The 26,309-nt window shown below is 50.0% G+C and overlaps 1 protein-coding gene across 1 annotated transcript in view; it reads left to right on the top strand.

The window, feature by feature from the left end:
* The window catches only part of LOC113179549 (scavenger receptor cysteine-rich domain-containing protein DMBT1), an 87,819-nt gene that overhangs the window by 17,088 nt on the left and 44,422 nt on the right, over window positions 1-26,309 (top strand). Inside the window, exons 8-24 of the mRNA XM_077799130.1 lie at window positions 50-115; window positions 1,581-1,709; window positions 2,546-2,648; window positions 2,815-4,164; window positions 6,135-6,188; window positions 7,301-7,357; window positions 7,832-7,925; window positions 8,092-8,289; window positions 9,187-9,190; window positions 9,504-9,575; window positions 12,214-12,531; window positions 13,837-13,875; window positions 15,098-15,245; window positions 17,190-17,380; window positions 20,421-20,738; window positions 22,208-22,237; window positions 22,750-23,067. Of these exons, the coding sequence (XP_077655256.1) occupies window positions 50-115; window positions 1,581-1,709; window positions 2,546-2,648; window positions 2,815-4,164; window positions 6,135-6,188; window positions 7,301-7,357; window positions 7,832-7,925; window positions 8,092-8,289; window positions 9,187-9,190; window positions 9,504-9,575; window positions 12,214-12,531; window positions 13,837-13,875; window positions 15,098-15,245; window positions 17,190-17,380; window positions 20,421-20,738; window positions 22,208-22,237; window positions 22,750-23,067 (3,489 nt within the window). The remainder of the gene's footprint in view (window positions 1-49; window positions 116-1,580; window positions 1,710-2,545; window positions 2,649-2,814; window positions 4,165-6,134; window positions 6,189-7,300; window positions 7,358-7,831; window positions 7,926-8,091; window positions 8,290-9,186; window positions 9,191-9,503; window positions 9,576-12,213; window positions 12,532-13,836; window positions 13,876-15,097; window positions 15,246-17,189; window positions 17,381-20,420; window positions 20,739-22,207; window positions 22,238-22,749; window positions 23,068-26,309) is intronic.

Consider the following 26,309-nt stretch of genomic DNA (forward strand, 5'->3'; position numbering starts at 1 on the left):
AGGAAAGGGACTTTGGTCCTTACTAACCGCCATTTCCACATCATTCCAGTTCTACCTGTGGCCGACCCAGCCCCTGCCGATCGCAGAGCCTATATACCAGCGCTAGGTCCCCCAGGTAAGCAGCCTTCCCCAGGGACCAGCCACTGCTCTTGTGAACTACAGAGAGGGGTCATAACCAGGAAGGAGGCCACTGAGGGTGCAGGGAGAGCTCCGTAGGGAGGGGAGGAGGGCCACCAACCTCCAGACCTGGGCTGATGAGTTGGTCCTACCCACAGCTTTGGCATCTGCTCATCTCTGCATTCCTGCTACACCAGGGAAACATCAAAAAACACAAAAATAAGAGCAGGTAACCATAGCGCCCTTACCTAACAGGACCAAAGCTTACATTTTGTCCTGCTGGTTTTCCATTCGTATCAAGAAAGGAAACGATACAAACTCCCCCAGGGCTGGGGATGCATGTCATGGTAGGTGCTTGTCCAGCATGTTCAAGGCCCAGGTTCTATTCCAGCCCTGAAAACGTAACAATTTTTAAAGATTAAAAAAGGTACTTTGGATTAGGCAGAGGGGAGTGAAGGGAGGGGAGAGGGTATGGGGGTAGACGGGTTAGAGAATGAATCAGAGATTATTACCCTATGTGCATATATGATTACACAACCAGTGTGATTCACATCATGTACAACCAGATGAATGAGAAGTTCTACTCCATTTATGTATGATGTGTCAAAATGCATTCTGTTGTCATGTATAACTGATTGGAACAAATAAAACAATTTAAAAAAATATGGAACTCTCAATACCTCCAATCTGCCTCTCCTCTCTCCTTCCTCATAGACAAATGCTGTCTTGCATTTTGCATATATCCTTCTTTTTAAAATCTCACAAATATGAATTAATGCTTTCCATACACGTTATTTTGTGTTTTTTCTTTCACACAAATTATATTAGTCTCTCTATATCATGCATTATATTTTTTAGGTCAATCCTTTTTGTTGTGTGGTGTGTGTGTGTGTGTGTGTGTGTGTGTATGTGAGAGAGAGAGAGAGAGAGAGAGAGAGACTGCTTTTGACTGCTCCAGAATATTTCATTTTTTTGGAATATACCATTTAATTTAATTCATTGAATAGAAAAAACATTTTCCTAAATGTTCCTGTCCCCCCGGCTGACATCAAGTTGCGAAGCCCCATGCAGGAGAAAATGCTGTCTGCCACTTGATCTGCTTTGTTTAGTGACTGACAGCACCTTGTGTTGTGGCGAGATTGTCAAATCTTCTGTCTGGCCGTGGCCTGCTCACCTAGGATGACTGAAGGGCTCACCTTGATTTGTAAGCCAAGCAAACAGGGCGAGTTCAAAAGGTAAGTTTCCAACACTTCCTCTTATTTTCGTCTCCACAGAAGACTGGCCTAAGCTGAGGCTGGTTAACGGCACAGGAAGATGCTCTGGACGGGTAGAGGTTTCCTACCAGGGCACCTGGGGGACGGTCTGTGACGAAGGCTGGGGCTTGCCGGAAGCGCAGGTGGTGTGCAGACAGCTTGGGTGTGGCCAGGCCGTATCTGCCCCTCTCGGCTCCCATTTTGGCCCAGGCTTTGGAAAGATCCTGCTGGACAATGTGCGCTGCGTTGGCACGGAGAGCCGCCTGGCCCAGTGCGCCCACAACAGCTGGTTCACGCACGACTGTGGCCATGAGAAGGACGCCGGGGCCATCTGCTCTGGTGAGGACTTTTTCCTTCTAGATAGTTCGTGGGCAGAACGGGTTCGTGACTTTTTCTGGGAGGACCCCTCCCCTCTCCCCACACTAGCAGGTCTAGATCAAAGGGCAGGCCCCTCCCTCCAGGGCAGACTTTCCCCTGGGTCCTGTCCCACGTCTGTCTAGCACTGAGTATCTGTGTGGTGGAAAGTGGGGGGGGATGAGCCCGTGGGGTGGAGCTTGAAGCGGCTGCAGAGAAGATGGGTGGTCCACGCCCACCTGAAGCCTAGAGGTGAGTCCCCAACAGGTAGACTCAGAACCCAGCTCAGCACGGAGCTTGCTGTCTGCGGGGGCCTCCTTCTCAAGACACCTGTTAATCCTGGCCTGAATGCCCCTCCTGGGCAGCTGCCCCGGGTAGATCCTGGGCACAACTGGGGTGAGGCTCCTCAGAAAGCTCCACACTGAAGGTGACATCAGTGAAGAGGACGTGGGGGACTCTAGCTCTCAGTCCCCTGTCCCCAGGCACAGAACCTTCCCCAAGCAGAATGCGGTCACCAGGCAGCTGCCAGCAAGACTGGCCTGTGGTCATTCAGGGACTGTGACGGAGAGTCCTCGCTCAGGGTACACTCTGTGGTGACTAAGCCCATCACCCGTCACTAAGCACCTATTTGAGGGAAGGTGGCCATCTATTTTCCAGAGTGGTTAGGTCAGAAAGCCAGCCCTCTGGTGCCTGTAGAAGTGGACCCTTCCTAACTGACAAAGGAATGGCAGCAGGTGAAGAGTTCAGACGGGTGGCTGCAGAGGAGCTCTGCCCCTCGGGAATACCGTGGGTCATTTCAGCCCTTCTTTCGTATCCTGCAGCGGGTTTTGAACCTGTGTTTTGCACCAAAGTCACCTACAGGTTTATTGAAACAGACTGCCGGGCCCACCCCTCAGGGGTTGCAGTCAGTCCTTCTGGGATGGGGTACGGGAATTTGCACTTCTGACAAGTCTAAGATGCTTATGGGCTGGTCCAGGGACCACTCTGAGAATCGCTGTCATGAAGCATGATTTAAGAGGAACATTTTGATCCTAATAAATAGACGCAGAATTAGCACGGTCATCGTCTTCATCACCGCCCTCCTCCTCAGCTTCACCATCGCTGTCCTCACCGCCACGGTCATTGTCCTCAGCTTCACCATCGCTGTCCTCACCGCCACGGTCATTGTCCTCAGCTTCACCATCGCTGTCCTCACCGCCACGGTCATTGTCCTCAGCTTCACCATCGCTGTCCTCACCGCCACGGTCATTGTCCTCAGCTTCCCCTTCATCACCACCCTCCTCCTCAGCTTCACCATCATGGTCCTCACCACCACAGTCATCGACCTCAGCTTCACCATCGCTGTCCTCACCTCCATGGTCATCGTCCTCAGCTTCACCATCACTATCCTCACTGCCTCGGTCATCATCCTGGTCTTCACCTTCATCCTCGTCCTTCTCCTCATCTTCACCATCGCTGTCCTCTCCACCACAGTCACTGTCCTCAGCTTCCCCTTCATCCTCGTCCTCCTCCTCAGCTTCACCATCGCTGTCCTCACCGCCACGGTCATCATCCTCCTCTTCACCTTCATCCTCGCCCTCCTCATCTTCACTACTGGTGTCCTCACCTCCACGGTCATCGTCCTGGTCTTCACCTTCATCGTTGCCCTCCTTGTCTTCATTATCATTGTTCTCTCCTCCACGGTCATCGTCCTCAACTTCACGATTGTTGTCCTCACCACCATGGTCACCGTCCTCGTCTTCCCCTTCATCACCGCCCTCCTCCTCATCTTCACCATCATGGTCCTCACCTCCACAGTCATCATCCTCAGCTTCACCATCGCTGTCCTCACCTCCATGGTCATTGTCCTCAGCTTCACCATGGCTGTCCTCTCCACCACGGTCATCGTCCTCGTCTTCCCCTTCATCCTCGCCCTCCTCCTCAGCTTCACCATCGTTGTCCTCACCTCCACGGTCATCGTCCTCAGCTTCACCATCGCTGTCCTCACTGCCACAGTCCTGGTCCTTGTCTTCACCTTCATCATCACCTTCCTCCTCATCTTCACCATCATCGTCCTCAGCTTCACCATCGCTGTCCTCACCTCCACGGTCATCGTCCTCAGCTTCACCATGGCTGTCCTCTCCACCACGGTCATCGTCCTCGTCTTCCCCTTCATCCTCGCCCTCCTCCTCAGCTTCACCATCGTTGTCCTCACCTCCACGGTCATCGTCCTCAGCTTCACCATCGCTGTCCTCACTGCCACGGTCCTGGTCCTTGTCTTCACCTTCATCATCACCTTCCTCCTCATCTTCACCATCATCGTCCTCAGCTTCACCATCGCTGTCCTCACCGCCGCGGTCACCAGCCTCGTCTTCGCCTCCATCTTCGATGCCCTCGCTGTCCTCGTCACCATCACTGGCACCTTCACCAGCCCCGTTATCATCAAACTCCAGTCTCCATAGTAAGTCACACTTTGTGGGTCGCTTCCCTAGTGGTCTTCAGTTTATGTGTCTTACACACATGAACTTATTACGTTTTAGTTGTTTACATGTTTATTATTTATATACAGAGCTTCACGTCCAAACAGGGATATTTAAGTAAATTATTAAAATACCTTCAGGGGCTGGGGTTGTGGCTCGGTGGCAGAACGCTTGCCTCACATGTGTGAAGCACTGGGTTCAGTTCTCAGCACCTCACATAAATAAATGAATAAAATACAGATCCATCAACACTAAAGAATATTTTTAAAAAATAAAATACCTTCAACCCTCTGGATATCTAGTCCTATTCAAATAGGTCTCTGTGGAGGAATTTATTTTCCATTTACAGCTGGGGACCCGGGGTGCATTCCTGGCCTCCTCTTCCGCTGACAGTCACCCACCTGACCCAGGCTTTCATCTCCCCTTTCTTTCTGAATGACCACAGATGTCTACCTGGTTTCTGTGCCTGTGTGTCCCCAATGTTCTAAGCCTTTGTTTAGGTGCAGAGTTGACTTTTAATTGAAAGTCAGGCTTATTGAAGTACAATTTACCTACAGTAAAAACTACCATGTAGCTCAAAGCATCGTAGCGGTTACAACTGTGAAGCTGTTGCCCCATCAGGACACAGAGCCCTTCCACGGCCTTATAGAGTTCCCTTTGCTCCTTTGTAGTTAAACGTCGCCTGAGCCCCAACCCTGACAACACCAGTGTGACTTCTGGCTCTCTAGGTTTGCCTTTCCTGGAATCGTGCCTAGCACCCCCAGAACATTCTGCGCTGAAACTTTTTTTTCTTTCTTTTTTTTTAGTGGTCAATGGACCTTTAGTTTATTTATTTGTATGTGGTGCTGAGAATCCAACCCGGTGCCTCACACATGCTATGCAAATGCTCTCCCACTGAGCCACAGCCCCAGCCCTGCACTGGGATATTTTTATTTGGCCTAATGCTTATGAGAGTCATCCATGTAATTCCACCTATCAGACATTTGTTCTTTTTTTTTTTTTATTGCTAACTATGGATATATCAAAATTTGTTTCTCCATGCATCACCTGGTGGACATTGAAATTATTTCTAATTTTTACTATTAGGAATACAGCTATCGTAAATATTCACATACAGCCTGCAAGCTGTTTTCCAAAGTAGCTGTGCCATGTTGTACTTCCAATAGCAACATAAGAAAGTCACATTTTCTCTACATTTTTGTCAACATTTAGGATTATCTGTTTTTTAAGATGGGCTATTATGGTATCTCTACTATAATGAGCTAATAGTGATACACTTTTGTGATTTTTGGTTGTATTTCTCTAAAGATTAATGATATGGAGGATTTTTCCTTTGCCTATTCTTATCTCTTTGCTGAAGTGACCAGATCTTTCATCCTTAAAAAAAAATGCCAGGCATGATGGCACCCACCTGTAATCCCAGCTGTTGGGAGGCTGAGGCAGGAGGATCACAAGTTGGAGGGCAGCCTCAGCAATTTAGGGAGGCACTAAGCAACTCAGCAAGACCCTGTCTCAAAATAAAACATAAAAAGGGCTGGGGATGTGGCTCCGTGGTTAAGCTCCCCTGGGTTCAATCCCTGAAACCAAAAAAAAAGGGGGGGGGAGGGATACTTTTTCCAAAAATATTTTTTCCAAAAGTATTGCTTGAATTAGGGATATTAATTTTTGATTTATGAACCTCTTTCCTGTCCATTAGCTCATCTGATCCCCAGTTTTACAGATCAGGAAACTGAAGTCTGTCTATAGTATGGTGGAATAGGACTCAGACCTCAGGTTGAAAGTCATATCTTTGGACTTGAAGCTCCGTAGGCTCCTTAGAACCAGTTTCTCATGTTAGATTTCCACAAGGAAACCATGATGCTGGCCTGGGGCATCCATCCTTCCCTTTGCTCAGCCTCGGCCTGGTCTTGGGTGCGCTTCATTACTGATTGGTGTTCTCTGCTCTCTGTAGCTGTGGACATAGCAATCGAATCCATCACTTCTGCGGAAGAGCAAAGACCAACAGGTACATTAAAAATGTGTCTTTGGGGTTTACATTGAATCCTATATCCTGTGTATTTATTAAAAATCATAAGAGACTGTGTTTTTCTAGAAATATTCTTTGCCAAGTTCCTGAGATAGTGAAATAAAGGTGTTTCTGAGAAATGTGCTTCTAGTAACTCCAGCTCAGCAGGGAGTTCAGGCCAGTGGTGCACACACCCACACACACTCACCCTCACTCACACACATGGGTTCTCGGGTCCTTGTGAGTGTAGGGAACACTGCATTCACACAGGAAATTGGCTTCTTCCCTCCCAGATGTCAAGGAGTCTCTAACATACAATTAGCCCTTAGAAGTCCCCAGGAACATTCAGTCACAGGACGCCATGCTTGTGAAGACAGGTGACCCCAAACTCCATTGTCTTCCTGCGTCATCCCTCTGGAAGTCTTCTGCATGATGTAAGAAAAAAAAATGCTGGAATCCAGGTGTTTGGAGTTAATGCCTAGGCCACCGAGGTGTTCTCGTCATATTAAGTGCATACACCCTTAGCTTCTTAGTATCCAAAATCGGTGGCCGACCTGTGACTCCCAGCTGCCCGCAGGGAGGCCTTTCTTTCCCTTCCACCTGCTGAAGTCCTTCCATGGCCTCCGTGCCCATTTCTGCGTGTGGCTTCTTGCTCTGGTCTCCGTAAGGACACTCATCCTCTGCGTTTGGACCCTTCTCACTGACCCGCCTCGAAATCCACCTGACATTACAGGCCTTTGACGCCTGTTCTAGCTTCTGAGAGGCGTTCTAGCCTCCTCAGTGCAGGCTCTCTGTCTTGCCTTCAGTCAATGATGGCCTGCGGCTTACTGAGACAGCTTTGATTCTCTTGGGTTTTGTAAGTGTGAGAGCTTTAGATTCATCTTGTATTTTTCAAAGCTGACCATGAACACGTAATGGGTGAACAAAAAGTTAATCTTGTTCAGTGGGGACGATAGTGACTGACTTAGATGAGTCAAAAGAAGACAAAGCCACAAGTTGGAGACGGGATTGGGTCTTAGGTTGAGCCCGTTCTGCAGAGTGTTCACTTCATTCTCTGCATGCAACTGACAGTGGTTTACGCGAGCTGTGGCTTTTCCTTGACCTCCTCTCAGGGCCCTCAGTGACCACAGCCCCCGAGGCTTCAACTCCTCCACCTGTCGGGCTGGGAAGTAGGTCCTGAGAAATGAAGGGCTGAGGATGGTGTCGAGAGAGGGGGACCCACAAGTGGAAAACAACCCGCTCATAAGCTGTGGGATTGAGGGCAAATTTCTTAGCCCTGTCAAGTCTCAGTTTCTTTGTCTGCAAAATGGGAAGCCCATGCCTGTTGTAAAAATTAAGAGAGAAACATGTAAGTTAGTGGTTCTTGGGGACTCCTGCTTTTCACTCACAAACAACAAATGCCACAATATAGCCACACAAAAAGATTTCTATGAGACAAAGGGGCCTCTTTGCTCCAGGACAATGTAGTTGTGGCTGAGAAGGTGTCTATGTGACCTGCTGGTGGACGGGCTAGGTGATATTCCACTGGATATGTTGACATCTCTCATGAATATCCCCGTCCACAGCTGGGGAATCATATAGGAATGACATGTTTCTGTTAGGAATTCTAGAAGTTCCTTAAAGAGGCGTTCATCTTTTGGAAGAGAGGAAGTAGCAAAGCCCAATTTTCACATGAAGTTGGAGATGATTCTGGCTATTGCTCGTGTGTGGGTGCATGAGAACGATGGGATCTTACATGTATGTGAAAGGAGGACATGGCCACCTGGGAATTTAAAGGAAAAAACCTTCCAGAGACTGGAGGCATGACACCCAGTGTCCCTCCTCTTTGTGCTCCCCAGGAGGGGCTCAGGCTGCATGGAAGCCTCATTCAGGGCACATGGGGACAGTGTGTGGTGACCTCTAGGACCTGGTTGAGGCCACTGTCATGTGCCGCCAGCTGCAGTGTGGCCAGGTGGGGGCAGCTCCCACGGGGGCCCACTTTGGGGCAGGCTCTGGGAAGATCCAGCAGGATGGCATGCAGGATGTGGGCAGCAAGAGCCACCTGGGGCAGCATGGCACAGGGGCCAGGGTGGGCACAACTGTGGGCACCTGGAGGGTGCAGGTGAGGGGCTGGCTGTCAGCATTGGAGGGGACTCCTAGCTCCCCCTCCAGTCCTCCCCTCCTGCACCCCCCTCCACACACATGCACACACACACACTCACCTCCCCCCCCACACACACAGACACACACACGCCACAGGTCAGTCCAGGAACACAGCAGATCTAGGTAGGTCACCAAAGCTGCCTATGTTTCGTCCATGTTTGGCATCAGTCTAACCAGCCCCTTGACTGCCCAGAGGGCCAAGTCCAGCTCGCAGACTGATCCAGGCCCAGAAGTGGGCTGTCTAGTTTGAAAATTCAGGCTAAACTTGAATCTAAAAATCACAATATTCATCACAACAACAATAAAAATTCTTAATCTAGTGAAAGAAATGAAAGTAGCGAAGGCACAAAATAGCAAGTTCTTTATTATACCAACTGGCCAGATCCCAGACGGCTGCCCCTCTGGACCCAGAACCACTCTGCATTCACCTGGTCCCTTTACTCGGACCTCATACTTATCTGTATGGGCCCACAGACTTCACAGTTTGTGACCTCTGGGTGACAGGCCAAATTTGTCAGCTGATGCCCAAGGCCCTCCCCATTCTGAGCCTACTGACCTTCCCAAGGCCATCTGTCCCTCTAGCTGGCTCTCTACCTCACTGTGCTTCCCAGTCTTTCCTGGTTCTCTCCCACTTGCTCCTGCAGTAGCTTCTCTGCAAACTATCGGCTCCACAGGTTGCCCCCAATCAGTCCCAAGCGGCCTCTCTCCCTGGGACACAGGGCTTCCTCACGGTGAATTGTGATGGTGTGTGACCTCCATGGTAAAGACACTCAGTAAGATTTCCAGGGGCCATTTCAGAGCTGACCCCCTTCCCTGACAGATCTGCTGTGTGACTGACCATCCTTGCCTCCTTCAGGGAGGTCAGAGGGCAGCAGACGTGGGCAGAAGGCAGCAAAGGGAGACGTGGACAGCTGATGGCCTCTCCTACCGCAGGTCACGTGGAAACAGTTCCCATGAGTTTGCTCTCTCAGCAGCCGTGTGGCCAACAAGCAGCAGTGCCCTGGCCTACCCTCAGGAGAGACCTTGGGGCTATGGGGTCCCTGGCCTTGGAACCCTGTGGCATCTTTTTTCCTACTGAGTCCCGGCAGGAGGCAGGCACCCCCTTGGAGAAACCGTCTCTTCTCCCGTGATGCAACCCTGCTCTCACGACTGTCCTTCCTTCCCCATCCCTAGCCCATGAGAACCTGCTGCCCACCTCTTCAGGGATGCCAGCAACTCAGCAGCCACCTTCCTCTGCACTGGCAGGTAGGGCTGTGTGGTTCTGTGTCTCGGCTTTTGGACAACTCTGCTCCTTTGACAATGAAGGGATGAGTGGACGCATGTCACTGGGGACCTGGAGAGCTTTGAACGAAGGGGACCCTGGTGTGGGCTGAGGGGGTGGGGTGGTACCTTGGAGTCGTGGACGCTGTGATGGGGTGTTGGGGTGCCTGGAGAGGCTCACCATCCAGACCTGAGGGTCAGGCAGGACACGGTACCTCATGCGGGGCCTGGAGGGTGAGAGGGCAGTGGGACTGTGCCAAACAGGAAAGGCCCAGACGGAGTCCCCATGGGCCATGGAGCAGGAGACGGCTACTTTCCAGAGCAGGACTTAGAGCAGCCGATAACCACACAGTCACTGACAAGGGAGAGGGCTCAGGCCCTCTGAGATGTTTTTGTTTGTTTTTAATGTGGTCAGGGATAAGTAATATTTAGGGGAATTCAGATTGCATTGGACCTTGGATTTTTATAAGCTAGGTTCAGCCTGAGGCTAGATAAGACAGGAGTGAAATATTCAACCTGACTACTCCCTTGATCTGTTGGTACTGCCAAAAGATTTGGGAGGACTGAGAAGAGCCACCACCACCGTCCTGGACTGAAAGTATTCTGGGTGAGATAGTGCCCAGCAGGCCTACTGACCATGGCCTTGAGAAGATGGCAACGGCGCCATGGATGGTTTTGTGACTTTCAAGTCTTTGAATTCACATTCCATCTTTTCCCCCCTCATTCGTTTATTGACTTTCCACCCTGCGTGCCCACCATGCACTGAACCAGGTCCTGCTTTGGATAATGTGTGAGTGACTCCCACGGTCTCTGTTCTCCGGGAGCATGTCATTTAGTAAGGAGACAAGTCTTGTACACAGAAAACTATAGCTCAACTAACATGTGGAGGGAGGTGGTCTGTGAGAGACCCTGCCATGCTCCTCCTGCATCCTCAGACCATGGCTGGTGCTGTTCTGTGACCCCTGGGGAGTGCTTTCTGCACACACTTCTACAACACTCACGACCACACCCACTGTTTTCATACCCATCTCACCCCAGACATGTGAGATCTGGACACCTCTCGGCATCCCCAGCCACCTACCAAGCAAGAACAAGCCTTGACAAGCCCTCTTCCAAGTGCGCTTCCTCTCTTCTGCCTCATGACAGCTTGTAATCCCCCTTCTCCTCCAGGCCACAGAGCTAGTCAGGGATGCTGGGCTGACCCAACATCCACGTCCACTCAACCTCCCAGTTATCACCTGCTCAGGGAGAGAACACGTGTGCATTGTTGGCTCTACACATGACAGTGTGGCCAGTCCCAGGAGAACCACAGCAAGTGGCTGAGAATCAAAAATGTCAGTCCTGGTCTGGGTGATCACAGACCTCATCAAATGGAGCCACTGGGGATGGAATCCGAAGGACGGGGGGATTTCAGTGGGCAGGAATGGGTACTTTAAGCCAAGTAAATGGAAATGGGGGGCATTTGCTAATGGATGAGCATTTGGTTTCATGGTACAAATCCCCATTCAAGAAAGATTAATTGAAGGGAGTATATGGTGGGATATAGATGGGTCTTGGGAGCCGAGCCCAGGGGGTACAAACCGTAGAGTCATCCCCCCACTCTCTGGACCTCCCTTCTTCCTCTGTCCCCTCGTGAGTCATTTTGAGCAGTTTCTCTGTTCACTTATCTGCTCATGTATGACTATCATGGTTGCCCCCAACGGAAGTGTCATCCCCTGAGTCCTCCAGCTCTCTTCCCAATTCCAGATACCCAGCACAGAGACCCTGCACAGTCCAGCACCTGGACTGGTTTCCCTGGGGTCAGATGTGCACTCCACATTAGATCAGGCAGACTTCCCCTGGGGATTACGGCTTTGGCCCTGTCTCATCCTGACTATGGAAGGTGCAGGTTATCCAAAAAGAGAATATGGACAAAGATGTGTGTAAGTTATCTATTGCCACGTGAAACCATCCCAGAGCACTGTGGCTTAAAACCACCTCCATTGATAATTGCTCACAAGTAGTGAGCTGGGCAGTCTGTGGATTCAGGATAGGTTCAGGTGAACTTGGCTGGATTTGCTCATGCATCTGTGGTCAAAGACTATCTGTCCCAGGATGGCCTCCTTCACATGTCTGGGAATTCTATAGTTGTCACCTGAAGTGACAGAGGTGACAAACTTGCATGTCCTTCATCACTCAGCTCAAGCTTATTCATATGATGCTCCCGAGTGCCCAGAGGGTGAGCTGCAGCCTGGGAGGCCTCTCATGCCCTCAAAGAACAAGGGCACTTGTCCACACTCCCTTGGCCAAGGTGAGCCAAAGGCCCCCAGCCCAGTGTCAAGGAGTGAAGAAAGAGCCCAAATTCCAAATGGGAGAGGTCACGCGGCACATTGTAAAGAGTGAGGATACAGGGAAGAGAAGAACTGGACCCACTTCTAGAAATAATCCCCACAGGCAAGCGGTCCTAAAGTAGGGTGCAGATAAGGGATGTCACAGGCTGGAGCCCACGTGTCTGGTGAGTGGCATGGAGTCACTCAGAGCAGCCCAAGGAAGATTAGGACCGAGAGTCTGTCATGTAGACAATAGTCCTGTCACCAGTGAGCTGGGGGCAGCTCTCACGACTTGAGCCTTTGTCCTTCCCCAGGAGGCTGGGCACCTGTGCGGCTGGTAGGCACCCCTGAGAGGTGTGCCGGCCGTGTGGAGGTTTTCTACCAAGGAGTCTGGGGGACAGTGTGCGATGACCTCTGGGACCTTTCAGAAGCCAACATCGTCTGCAGGCAGCTCGAGTGTGGCCGGGCCATCGCAGCCCCGGGCGAGGCCCACTTTGGGGAAGGTTCTGGGAAGATCCTCCTTGACGATGTGCACTGCGGAGGAGCCGAGCGGCACCTGGGGGCATGTTCCCATGCCGGCTGGTCCTCCCACAACTGTGGTCACCAGGAAGACGCCAGCGTGATCTGTTCAGGTAACCCCGTGCCCCTCCAGGTGGGGCCCAGCCTGGCTCTTTCCCAGAGCGTGCTTTATACAGTTGGACTCGGTTCCGTGTCATTCGCTCACGGCAGATGTCGTCCTCTCCCCTGCCTGCAGATGCTGAACACTCAACTGTCTCACCACCAGGTAAGGGGGGTGCTGTTCAAGTGGGCAGCTCATCAGCACCTTGGAGAACAGGTTCCGCTGGAAACTGGAGGTCTTGTCCTCTAAGCCTGGGGAGGGGGTTGAGAGATGTGGAAGGACCTGACTGTCCAGGGGAGAGGTGGACATACCTCGCAGTCACCTAGCTGCGCCTCCCTGGCTACCTCTCTATTTACTCACCATGAATTTCACATTCAGGAGATGGATTTCTCAATATCTCCGACTTCTGTAGAGCACCGTGGGTGCTTCTGTTCTGAGGTTTTACATAGGTGCAATGAACTATGATTGGGTGGGAGGTGGTGAGGATACGGGTGATGGCTAAGGGAGCTTCCTGCCCAGGGGTGAATGGCCACCGGGACCCATCTGGGGAAAGCCAAGCTGAGCCAATCTCAGTTCCACCCCTCTTACCTCTGCCTTGTTCCTGGTGCATCTCTGTCCCCACCCCAGAGCCCCTGCTGTTGGCTCCCCACACACTCTCGGCCTCGACACCTAGTTTCCCATGCCCATTCTCTGTTCCTCACCCAGGGTTCTTCTACTGGCAGTCACCTCTCAGTCAGAGTTAAGTGAACATGGTTTGATAAGGTCTGGTAAGCACTCACACCCCTCCTGTGTAGTCAACGCTACCAGGTGGAAATAAAGTGATCCAGGAAGAGAATCCAGGGAGGTGTTGAGCTGAGTCTTTCTGGTGGGGAGATATTGGGGACCTGGAGGAGAGCCCACACTTTCTTTGGGCCTGACTCAGCACCTCTGAGAAGCACTGGGTCAAGGCATCCGCCTCTGTGCTCCTTCCTCTTCCCACAGCATAAGCTCATAACTCCCAGCCTTTGGATCACCAGAATAGGCCTAGGGGCCAGTATTTTAAGTCTTTAGTTTTCCTAAATCCTTCTACTATAAAACATCTCGTTTTCACGTTTGAGGAAAGAATTATGCATCAAAGTCTGGGAAGAATTCAGATCAGTGCCTCTTGCCTCTTGTACATTAAAGGTGCACACTCAGGCCTCCCCCAGAGACTCGTTCAGTGGTTCTGGGAGGTGCAGAGACAGTTGGTGTGTTACAGCTCCTCAGGATTGTCGTGTGCAGACAGTGTGTGGCTATCAGTTCCAGATGCTGGTTCACGTGTCCTTTTTGTGTTTCACAGGTCACCAGTTGGCTACGCTGGCAGAGACAGTGGCTACAGGTGAGAACGTGGGTCCCTGGAGCCCTGTTCAATGTCTTATAGCTCCATCTTTGAAATGATTCTTCAAGGAAAATGTGCCCAGATACTATCCAGGTGCCACTTCTGAACCTGTGTTCTAAGAGAACCTAATAATGATGGCCAGTGGAATGAGGGTTCACTCCATTTCAGTCAAAGAAGGAAATCCAAACAACCAAGTGATGCCAGCCCTGATGGCCGGCCTTCCAGCAAGCCTGCCATGAATGGAGGGAAAACCTGCAGCTGTTACCATAGTGATGCCACCAGGGTGCTGCCCAGGGCCATGCTTTTAGAGAGTGTCCACCAGGACGGGCAGTTTTCTTCTCCACCCCTTCCCTTTCTCTGAAGAACCTCTGTCCTCCTTTTCTATACTTTCTTTCTCATCTGTGTTTTGGGTTCCAGAAGCTTCACTGTACTTAGCACTACTTGGGGATAAAGAGTTAAAATACTCATGTTGGAGAAGTGGGTGTCCTTCTAGAGAAGAGCCACAGTTAGATGACCAGGGCACAATTAGGTGAGTGTCAGTCCAGAGAATCTGAAGGAGAAAAGCCAGCTGTTTCCATCCTCAGGGTGTCACCTTTAACTCTGAACTGAATGTTGGATGGCCAGATAAATAAGACAAGCAGACGAAGAACCCAACAGACGGGTGGACAGGGGGACAGAAAATGATATCGGCATTAGGGCTATTGCAGGGGTGGATAACTCAGGGCAACTTCTTTTATTAAATAATAGATTTTTAAGAATATAATTTTAAGAAATTACGGCTGACAGTAATGGGGTCCTGCCATCATCGGATCCACCGGGAGTCTACATTGCCTTGGCCTTAATTGACCAAACTGAAGGAGAACTTTACTCATAACCACAAGTGGGCTGACAAAATTCAAAGTTATAGCCCAGGACTAGGGAGTAACCAAGGGGAAGGGTTGGGCCGATGTAGGACACCAGCTCTTTCCAGCAAGCCCATGGCCATGGTAGGATTCCCAAAAGAGACAAAAGATGTTTCTAGCTTCAGACACATTCATGCTCTAGTTTCCCAAGTTTGCAAGCCTTTTTAGACTGGTTTACACCTCTACTCTATCCTAAGACACCACAAAATGATAACCCATGACAGCTTTTTTGGGAAAGTGTGTGGGAGAGTGTGAATTAGAAAATTTCTTGACTGAACAATGAAATAAACTGAAATTCTAAAATCTCTCTCTTTATTTAGAAAATTCTCAGTGTGGTGGCATTGTTAGTCACTCATCTGGAAGCATTAGAAATCCTCCAAAGTATGAAATGCATGACAACATAACCTGCACGTGGGAGATCACGGCAAACACGTCTCACCGTATACAGCTGGCATTTCCGTGTCTCGAGTGAGTGCCGAGTGCATTACCTCCGTTCACTGTGCAGTTTAAAAATCCCAATTACCTTTTTCCTTAATGGATATTTTAAGCAAAAGTGTCCTTTGTGCATTTTTTTTTCTTTTGAAATAGCCACAGATGCATAGGGAAGTAATGCTGAGTCCTGCAGACCCCTCACCAAACTTCCCCCATGGTGGCGTCACGTGCCCAACTGTAGAACAATGTCGAAGCCAGGAAGTTGGCATTGGTTGTGATACTGTGTGCTGGACTATAGATCTCATTCGATTCCCACTAATCTTACATGTACTTGTGAGTGTGTGTGTGTGTGTGTGTGTGTGTGTGTGGTTGCATGCATTTTTATCCCATGTCACATAACTAGCACCATATTCCAGATATAAAACTGCTCTGTTACCACAAGGGAACCATCTTTTCACCCTTTGCATTCACAAACTGCCCCTCTTTCTGCCCCCTAAAAACAATCTGTCACCTCTACAGTAGGTCACGTTGAGGATGTTATATGATGGAAGCCTACAGTAGCACTGGGGTTGGCTTTTTCATTCAGCACAGTTCCCTGAAGAGTTCCTGAAGATGCATCCAGGTTTCTTTAATCCTCTCTTCCCTGAAGGACATCTTCGTTGTTTCCATCTTTAGGTATTACACAGAAAGCTTCCATGGACATTCACATGCAGGTTTTTGTGAAAACATTAGTTATTTTTAGAGGAAATAACTAATGCCCAAGAGTGTGATTGCTGGACTGTGTAGTGTTACATGTTTAAATTCTTAGAACACATTAAACTGTTTTCTAGAGTAACTTCCGTGTCACATGTCACCAGCAACACCTGAGATCTTGTTTCTCCACATCCTAGGGAGCATCTGGTATTTTTTTTAATGTTAGCTGGGGTTGTTTGTTTGTTTGTTTGCTTAGGCAGATCTTTTATGAGTCTTGTTAGATCATATTTAGGCATTTCTATCTTTCTTTCTTGTTGTTGTTGGAGCAATTGTAAACAACACCGCTTTCAGTTTGGGTTTCCAGGCATTTGCTCATATGTAGAAATATGACTGATTTTTGTATATTTCCATGAATCTTTAATTAAAATAAAAATCATCTATGAGCTTTGGATAGATTGTGTGTGTGTGTGTGTGTGTGTGTGTGTGAAAGGGATGTAGGGATAAACAGAAAGACAGAAGAAAGATAGAGTATGTGTCTAACCAACTGGCTAAAGAGGCAGTCTAGGAAAACCTTACATCTATTAAGTCAGGAAATTCTGGGTTTTAAAATCATAAATATGCAAGATTGATGTCCTTCATAGATGAATGCCCCATGGAAATGAAGCCTAGGAACAATGTAAATTACTTATTACTCCTGGATTTTGCCTAATGGAAGGATGGCTTGGAATGATGGCTCTCAGGTGGTGACCTGGAAATGGTCTCTGGTGGTAGTTGGACTGAAGTTCACAGAGAACAGCTTTGGACAAGATCAGATAATTTCCAGACAGCAAGCTGGGTAGAACTGTGGCCTGCTCCTCTCTAAGCAGGTTGGCTGCCACAAGTTTGTAAATGGGTTGTTGGGAACTGGAGCTGCTCCCACTGCGGGCCCACATGGAGCCGAGCAGCCTGTGCACCTTGGGCTCTCCCTCCCCAGGTGGCTGTGTGGTGGGATGACCTTGGATAGCCTTGGCCTGCCCTTCCCGGCTGGGAGGTCCCGCAGCCTCAGCTGTCCCAGCCCTGAGCAGGGTAATCTAGAGCCAGCTCCTCCTTCTCTCCCAGCTACAATCCCCTTCCCTACAGGTAGTGGCACCAGGGAGAAGAAGCAGCCTAAAAAGACCCATTCCGTCTCTACACGACTTTGAACTTGTCCCCGGCCTCTGTAGCCACACACAAGGCTTGTCTCATATCCCACCTTCCAGACTTTCTGAGGAGGAGCCTGAGACACCCCGTGGCTGTTTCTCTCCCCAGCCTCGACTGCACCAATGAATATGTGGAGATCCTGGACGGTCCCCCGGCTTCAGCAAAGTCCCTGGGGAGGAGCTGCTCTGGCTCCCACCTCACCTACACGTCCTCCTCCAGCTCGGTGACCCTTGTGTACTTCCGAAGCTCCAACAACATAGGCAAACACTTCACTGCTTATTATTATTCTGCAAACAAAGGTAAGAATGGTGGCCTGGAGCCACAGCTCTGGACTGACTGCCTGGGGACCGTCACTTGCTCTGTGACTTTGGGCAGATGGCTCGGCACTCCTGCTCTGTTGTGGGGAAAGCAGGAGGATCTTACTCCTGAGTGAGGGCTGTTGTGAGCTACACATGTCTGACCTGGGTGCGTTCCCACCGTCAGGTCCTTGGGAAGTCATTTCCGACGTTACTCTGAATCTGGTTTGAGGTGGACACTTTAGGGCCTGTAGAAGATGTGATCTCAGCCTAAGGAAGGCTGAACACGACCTCAAGGAAGTAAGACAAATACACATGATGTAGCTGGACAGATAGAATACCCTGGACCAAGGCAAACCCATAGAACAGGGAGAACGTACTAGAACATACTAAAATCGACACATGCATGCATCTTGGAGAAAGATATTGGGAACAAGAACAGCACAGGCAGAGGCTATGCATAGTGATGAAAACCAGGGAACCAGCCTCCTTTGGATTCGGCTTTGAAACTGGCAAGGCTGCGAACAGGGAAGTGGGGAGAGGCACGCGAGGAGAGAGAACAGCGTGCACCCAGGGACGGGGCGTTCGAGGTGTGCGGGAAGGCGGGCAGAAGCCAAGCCAAGGGTTTCTCCTAAAGCACAGCCCAGTCCAGTCAGCAAAACAAATCAGTAACAACAACAAAGATCCAAATAGTCAAAGTAATAGCTAGTGCTTTTTGTCTATTATATTTATGCAGCACATTTTAAATTCCCTGCCACGTGTTACCCTTACATAAAACCATGGTTCATCCCCTTCTACATTTGGGGGAACCAAGGTTTCCAGGGTTCCGTAATTATCTGAGGTCCTGCACTACTTACTGCCAAGAGGAAACAGGCAAAGCCAATAGAACTGCAAGTGCCTCACGTCTACCTTGTCCAAGATGGGGCTCAGAACAGTCTCCAGTGGCACTCGCAAGTGCCGGGGTGACTCAGGAACCTCCTGGGGAAACACGCTGTAGAGCAGAGGAGATGTTCTGCAGCACAAAGTAGACCAGGGGAAATCACCATGATCGGCATCAAGCAGCCCTGATGATGTCTCTTGTATTTGCAGAGGCTGTGTTACAGACCCCACATCTAATCAGTGAGTGCTTCTTTGTTTTGTTACTAATCTACAGGCCTAGTTTGTGTTTCTTGCTTGTCCCCCCTCCCAAGGCTTTACAAACATGTTTTCCGGTTCCATGTATAAACCTACGGTGGTGGAGAGATTCTGTCTGCATGGTGTCTGCCTATTCACAAGTTATGCCTATCAGTAATCAGGTCCCTATATAAAGATAATTGTCTATTTGATTTCCTAGTCTCTTGTTTCTATCAAAGACGTTGAAACACGCCTAATTAGATACTCCATGTCGAGGGAAAGTTGACCAAGCAGAAGCAAGCAAGAAGGACAGCAGTTTTCCCAAGAAGGACATTGGGTGTGAATATTGGTATTTCAGCACAGAATGGCCCACTTGAAGTATTGTACATTTTCGGCGACTGGGTGGAAGGGAATATTGTTTCAATTGGCCCAAATGCAGATGAGAAATAAGACCCATGAGAAAAGAGTGATTCGGAAGGTCATTACCATACAGAAGGCAGAGAAAGAATCAGCCAGAAGCTGGGCACATAACTGCTCTCAGAATGTCACCTCTTGACTTGCCCCAGCCCTCCCTTTTGATTCAAGGGCGTCTCCTTGTATCCACAGCCATCCCCACATCAATACCCAAGTCAGGAACGGCAAGACCAGGTAAGCCCCGCACACCCCCTCCCCTGACCGTGTCCCCTCCTCTCGGAGTCTGCGTTGGTCTGTGCTTCTGTGTCTGCCCCATGTAGGGAAACGAAGCCAACTGCACACAGTTCATCCACCTGCAAATGAGCCAGCTGGCTCTGCACAGGCTGTAGGGCCATTCCAGACTTAAGATCTGGCTCTGGCACCCCACCATGAGCAGATTCCTTTTCTTCCCTCCTTCCTTCCCTCCTTCCCTCCCTCCCTCCCTCCTTCCCTCCCTCCTTCCCTCCCTCCTTCCCTCCTTCCTTTCTTCCTCCTTCCTTCCTTCCTCCTTCCTTCCTTCCTCCTTCTTTCCTTCCTCCTTCCTTCTTTCCTTCCTTTCTTTCTTGCCGCAGTCTGGCTGCAGCAAAATAACCGGGGGGTGATGAGCAATTTGTGAAGACTGATACAGCAGGAGTGGGAGCCCTTTATTGTAGGACAACAGAGGTATTTATACATTTTGCACAGCTTATCTTAATTAGCATAAACTAGATACATCAGTCAACCAATAAGGAATCTCCACACTTAATGGCTTGCTTTTGTTATTTCTCAAACCACTCCCTCTGGCATTTTGCCAGGCACCATCCAGACTTGTTTACAGACTCTAACACTTTCTTTCTTTCTTTCTTTCTTTCTTTCTTTCTTTCTTTCTTTCTTTCTTTCTTTCTTTCTTTCTTGTTTTGGGGGGCGGGGGCTCGTTGTCCTCAAAGCCTGATCAGTTTGCAAATACCTCCCAGCAGGATTGTCTTTTTGTCCTGGTGCCAGTCCTGATCAAGGTCAGCCTCGTGTTGGCACCACAAATGGGCTTTTCTGGAGTGAGTGGAGTGCCAGAGCCAATCCAGAGGCAGCAGATAGAGGGGCAGAGAAACCAAGGTGAACCCTGGAGGCGGGACCTCAGTATAGGTCTGCTCTTATGGATTCTCCAACGTCCAGCTTCCTCATGGTATCCCTGAGGTGCATCAGTACCCTTGTAGTGTCACCTGGAGTTATTATAAAGGTGAACACGCACATGAAAGTGCTTCACAAAATCACAAATCCTCATGCAAACTATTTGTGATGTTTTTCTGCATTTACCCAAAACCGATTGGCACATACCTCTGGCAAAATAGTTAGTTAACGGATTTTTTTAAAGCTAAAAGTTATTGGCAGTCCCATGACTAATCAAACTCCAGTTGTCGGCTCCCAGGTTCTCTGTCTCTAATGCGGGTGTGAGGGGCGGAGCACTCCCAGAGGACACCAGTCAGTGGGTCTTCATCTGCAGGGAACTGGCCAGAGCTGCGGCTGGTGGGCGGCTCCGGACGCTGCTCAGGACGCGTGGAGGTCTTCCACCAGGGGGCCTGGGGCACCGTGTGCGATGACCTGTGGGACCTGAACGAAGCCGAGGTCGTGTGCCGCCAGTTGGAGTGTGGGCAGGCCATGTCTGCCCTCGGGAAGGCCCACTTTGGCCCAGGCTCAGGAGACATCTTCCTGGACAACCTCCAATGTGCCGGGGTGGAGCGTCACCTGGGCCAGTGTGCCCACTCGGGCTGGCTGGAGCACAACTGCGGCCACCATGAAGACGCCAGTGTCATCTGCTCAGGTAACCTCTCTCTCTCAGGTGGGCACTGCCAGCACCAGACTGCTCCCAGACCTCGCCACCGGCCAGCACTCAGAGTCGGTCAGGGAGAAAGACAGGATCCTCAAAACTCACCGCATTTGACTTTTGCTCTTCCTCTTCCAACTTGGCTAATTATACAATGTTTTAACTACCAGGCTCCAGAATCACACATTTTGGTCTTCTCACTTGGTGGTGAGCATTAGCAAAGGAAAGTGTGCTTCGCTGGAAGGCACAGCATGTGTGCTGTGGAGATCCTTCCAGGGCTTCTGAAAAGGAGCTCAATCAGAGAGGCCACAGGAGGCAGTGGAGCTGGGGAGGCCGAGCTGGCTCTCAGAGCCGGAGTGAACACCCAGACTGTCTTTGGGTGGCCCTGAAACCCTCTGAGCCTCTGTTTCTTCATCTATAAAATTAGTTGCTTTTGAGGGGGCTGAGGTTGTGGCTCAGCGGTAGAGCGCTTGCCTCACACGTGTGAGACCCTGGGTTCGATCCTCAGCACCACATACAAAAATAAACAAGTGAAATAAAGGTGTTGTTGTGTCCAACTACAACTAAAAAATATGAATATTAAAAAAAAATAGTTGCTTTCTTGCAGGACTGCCAACAGGCACAGAGATGTCTTTGACAAAGCCCTGGCATAGCGGCTGGCAAAGAGGCTGCACATTTGACCCCTCTTCCTGCCATGTCCCCACTCAATTGTAACAGAGGAAATCTGTGTACTGAAGCAACCGATTTTAGTTTCTTTGTGACAGTTTTTTTTTTTTTTTTTTTGAAAACCCTGTATTTACTCATGTGCGAACCTTTAGTAGGAAGCAAATTAGTCACCTCTGGAGTGACTATTAATAGCCCTCTCTGCAATGGGACAAAATACAGCCATAATCCCTGATGTGACTTGAAAGAATCAGAATCACAACTTGAATCAGTGCTGGATCCATGGAGCGGCCCGTGTGAGCAGAAGCTCCACTGTGTGCCCAGCCCACGCCCCATGACTTTTAACCTAAGGCACACATTTAAAAGCATTGTCCTATGTGTTGTTTATTCACCTGTTTGTGGCATCTAACTGTGTGGAGCACCCTCTAACTTAGTTATAGACTTGTGGGCTGGCTCCTGTTATCCCCAAATTTCAATGTTCTAGAAGATGAGTGTCTAATCTGAGGTGCCCCCAGAGACCCCAAAAGCGAAACTCATCTGCTACAAAAGCAACAGCTTGTCAGTTTATCCTAAATGTACCTTTCACACTTGGTCATCTTCCCATAGCACTAGCAAAGCCACACAGAAACTTACATTTGTCTATAGATGAATCTGTTTCTTCTAATACTATGTTTTTTTACTGGGTCTAACTTTCTCATGTTGCATTAAGAAACAGGTAGAAGGATATGATTAAAGCTTCATCCTCAGTGATTGAAGTCAGGATTCCCCCCAAATGCTGATGTATTTATCTTTCCTCTCTACAGATGCTGCAGAGTCTCTGTTGAACAGTCCAGGTGAGTTGTCTTCGGAGCTGCAGAAGTGAAGCCACCTCTTGGTCTTTCTACACGTGCTCGTCCCACTGGCTCCGAGGACCTTCCCCAGCTCTTCCCCTGACTGGCTCCTTCTCACTTTTTAGGAGGTGCCTCCTAGCCACCACCTCTCTGTCACTCTTCCTAGCACCCCATTCTTTCCCCTGATGCCTGTCACAGGGTGGAACAGTGCATGGTGCTGGGGTCTGTGCTTCACTGGTAAACAGACTGTGGGATCCTTGAGGGCAGAAACCCTACCTCAGGTTTATGGCTGCACCACACCACCTCGCAGGGAAGACAGTCAGGAAATACTGTTGAAATGAAAGGAAATTTAATAGAGACCTCACGGCCTGCAGCTCAGGAACCCATGAGACGTGTGGGGAACAAAGCCCCAGGCTCGAGACTAGGGTGCCCCTCCCAGCCCATCTCTGGGCCTAGTGCTGCTGGACCCCAGGCAGAGCTTTGAGGGGACTTGCACACCACATTTCTGTCTGCAGGGGAATGGCCAGGGCTGCGGCTGGTGGGCGGCTCCGGACGGTGCTCAGGACGCGTGGAGGTCCTCCACCAGGGGACCTGGGGCACTGTGTGTGACGACCTGTGGGACCTGAATGAAGCCAAGGTCGTGTGCCGCCAGCTGGAGTGTGGACAGGCCATTTCTGGCCCTGGCGGGGCCTACTTTGGCCCAGGCTCAGGAGACATCTTCTTGGACAACCTGCAGTGCTCTGGAGTGGAGCGTCACCTGGGCCAGTGCGCCCACTTGGGCTGGTCCGAGCACAACTGTGACCACCACGAGGACGCCAGTGTCATCTGCTCAGGTACAAACTCTCCCTCTAAGAAAATGCTTCTGGTAGTGGATTGAAGACGTTCTAAAGCTATCTTCCTGGATGGAAGTTTCCGTCCCTCCATCTGCCCATTCCTTGAGCACCACTTGAGGCCAGCACTGGGCTCGGACAATGCCCCTGTGTGGGTGGCTCCAGGGTCGCACAGAGGAGGTCTTAGGTGACAGTGGGCAGCAGCCCCACCTGGGCAGTGCAGTACAGGTTCCAGTGCCCTGCCCCCAAGACAGTGACCAAGTTAATCCCAGCCTGGCCGCCATGGGGCAGAGTTGACCCAGCTGCTGAGCCCCAGTCCTCCGGCCAAAGACCTTGCCACATGAGGGCTGAAGGTGCCCGGGGACAGCTCTAGTATTCTGGGCTCATATTCCTTGAAAGGCCGTGGTCCTTCCTCCTCCATCCACTAAGGACACCCTTGTCACCCCACCTCCTCCACACTGTGGACTCATTCAAGAAGGTGACCTATTACCTTTCTTTGTGCAGCAGATTCAGCAGACCTGCCTCCGCCCACACCTCCAGGTATGTCCATATGTTTTCCTGATTCAGGCAACTTTCCAATAATAATAAAAACAGCAATAATAATAATAAGAGCAGCAAATACTTAAGGGCCAGGCGTTGTTCTGAGCCCTTCACATACAGACAGACGCTCCTCCACTTAGGATGCGGTTAAGTCCCGATAAACTCGTTGCAAGTTGGAAAACATCCTAAGTCGAAGGAGGCACTTCCTAGCCTAACCCGCCAAGCTCAGAGCTTAGCTACAGGGCTGAGCACTCCCCTGACTGCCTGGTGGACTAGGAGTGCAGCTTGCTGCAGAGGGCAAGTCACCCCCTGGTGACTGCTAGCCTGGGGAAAGATCGAAATTCACAATCTGAAGCACAGTCTCTACTGAGTGAGTACTGTTTTCACACTGCTGGAAAGTCTAAACACTGTAAGTTGAAACCTCATAATTCAGGGATTATCTGTAACTCATATCATGCTCCAAATAACCCCTTGAGGTAGGTACTTCAATTATTTACATTTTCAATATAAACTGAGACATGGTAAATTTTTTTTAAAGAGAGAGAGAGAGAATTTTTTTAATATTTATTTTTTAGTTTCCGGCAGACACAACATCTTTGTTTGTATGTGGTGCTGAGGATCGAACCAGGGCCGCACGCATGCCAGGCAAGCGCGCTACCGCTTGAGCCACATCCCCAGCCCAAGACATAGTAAATTAGCAAGGTTCACAGGGAAGGCCTGTGGGTAATCAGTGCCCTTGACCACCCATCTTAGTCTCCATACCATGCATTGGCCCTGGATACACAAAGACCAGGCAAAACTAGAGCCAAGATAGGGGATGTTTTGATCAGATTATTGCTAATCAGCAAAGCACTCCTGCAAAAAGGAACTATATGTTATTTTACAGATGAGAAATGTGAGACACAGAAAGGTTGAGTAACTTTCTCAAGATCACTCAGCAAGTAGAACCACATTTTGACACTGACCAATCTGACCCTAAAGTTGAAGCTCTTGGGGATCATGTGACTTTTTCCTGCTTTCACAGCTCTTATGACTTAATGATTGAATGATATCCATCTGTGATAAAACCAGAAATCAGAAAACAGCAGACCCACACACACACAGTGAATTCCGACATGACACTGGTGTTTCCTTTCATTGTGACAAGACTTCCCGGCACCTGTTCAACACAGGTGTGGTGCAAGGGTTTCCAGATAAATTACTTTATTTATTCTTAGGGTTGAGGATTAGGGAGAGCCCAAAGCCTGCCCAAGATAACTTGATTGAAAAGAGGCAGCACTGGGTGTTGGTAGGCCGTCCCTTGCCCTTCGAGGCACCTGGATGCACCTGGATGCACCCGCCCAGCTGCAGAGAAGCCACAGCCCTGGGAGAAGCTTCTCTCCTGCGTCTGCCTGGAGGGGCCCTGGATGTGCTCTGGGTGTGCTCCGTGGGGGGCTGTGAGTGAGAAGGAGGGCTGTCTAAAGCTCGAGGGCCAAGGCTAGGGGCGAGAGCCCTGGTATTCAAATGAGGCTCGTCTGTAGTTTTCTCATTCAGGTAAATTGCAGGGACAGCAGGGAAAGGAGAACAAGGCCAGTGAGAGGAGCCGTCTGGTTGCCAGTTGCTGCCCCAAAGCTTAGAGGCTGAAGCAGCCACCATTTAGATACGGGTCATGGGTTGTGGGTGGGGAATGTGGGCTGGGGTCAGCGGGGGGTCCTGCTCCACTGGGCCTCAAGCAGGGTCACTCCACGGTGTTCTCTGGTGGCTGACTCCCAGGCTGGGTGTACCTGGATGTGGGCTGCTGAAAGGATGGGCTCCTGTCCACATGGCTCAGGGGCTCCTCACAGGGTCCCTCCTGCAGGGCAGTCAGAGGTCTTAAAAGTTGGTGTCATGCTGGGTCCCATAGCACAGTGCTTGTCATCCCAGCAGCTCAGGAGGCTGAGGCAGGAGGATCTCGAGTTCAAAGCCAGCCTCAGCAACTTAGTGAGGCCCTGAGCAATCAGAGACCCCATCTCTAAAAAAAAAAAAAAAAGTATACACACACACACACACACAGAGACACACACACGGGCTGGAAATGTGGCTCAGTAGTTAAGCACCCCTAGATTCAATCCCCAGTGCCAAAAACAAAAAGATGGTGTGGGGCCACAGGAGCAAGCCAGTGTTCTGAGACAGGAAATAGAAGCCGCCAGTCCCTTAAAGGCACATCGCCACCCCTTCTGCCATGTTCTGTTGGTCAAAGCAGTCCCAGAGCCCAGGCAGTTCGAGGGAGGGAAACTAGACCCCATCTCTTGACAGGAGGCATGTGACCTGACCAAGAAAGTGTGGCCTGCTCTCACCGGCCACAGGCCCTGGAGGACATTCACTTGCGCCACCAACTCTTCTTGATTTACACTAAAGTCCTTGACATTTCCAGGAAAAGCTTTCTGCTTCTCCAACTTGTAGATGAGAATGAACATTTCCCCCAGATGTCATTATTTTCTCCTCTTTTTCTCTTCCAGGTCCTTCTGTACCTTCTCAGGATCACATAGCAGGTAATCACTTCTTTTAAGTGGAAATGATTCCCTGTCAAGAGACCCTCAGAGCAGACTGGAGGCTGTTGCTCAGGATGTAGCTCAAAGAGACACTGGCAAGGGGGCCAGCTTCTCTGCTGCAACTCTAAAAGCTGAACTTTTAAAAATTCCATTTGTTCTTTTTAGATATATACGACAATAGAACGTATTTTGACA

The sequence above is a fragment of the Urocitellus parryii genome, chromosome 5, assembly GCF_045843805.1.
Source record: "Urocitellus parryii isolate mUroPar1 chromosome 5, mUroPar1.hap1, whole genome shotgun sequence".
NCBI lineage: Eukaryota > Metazoa > Chordata > Mammalia > Rodentia > Sciuridae > Urocitellus > Urocitellus parryii.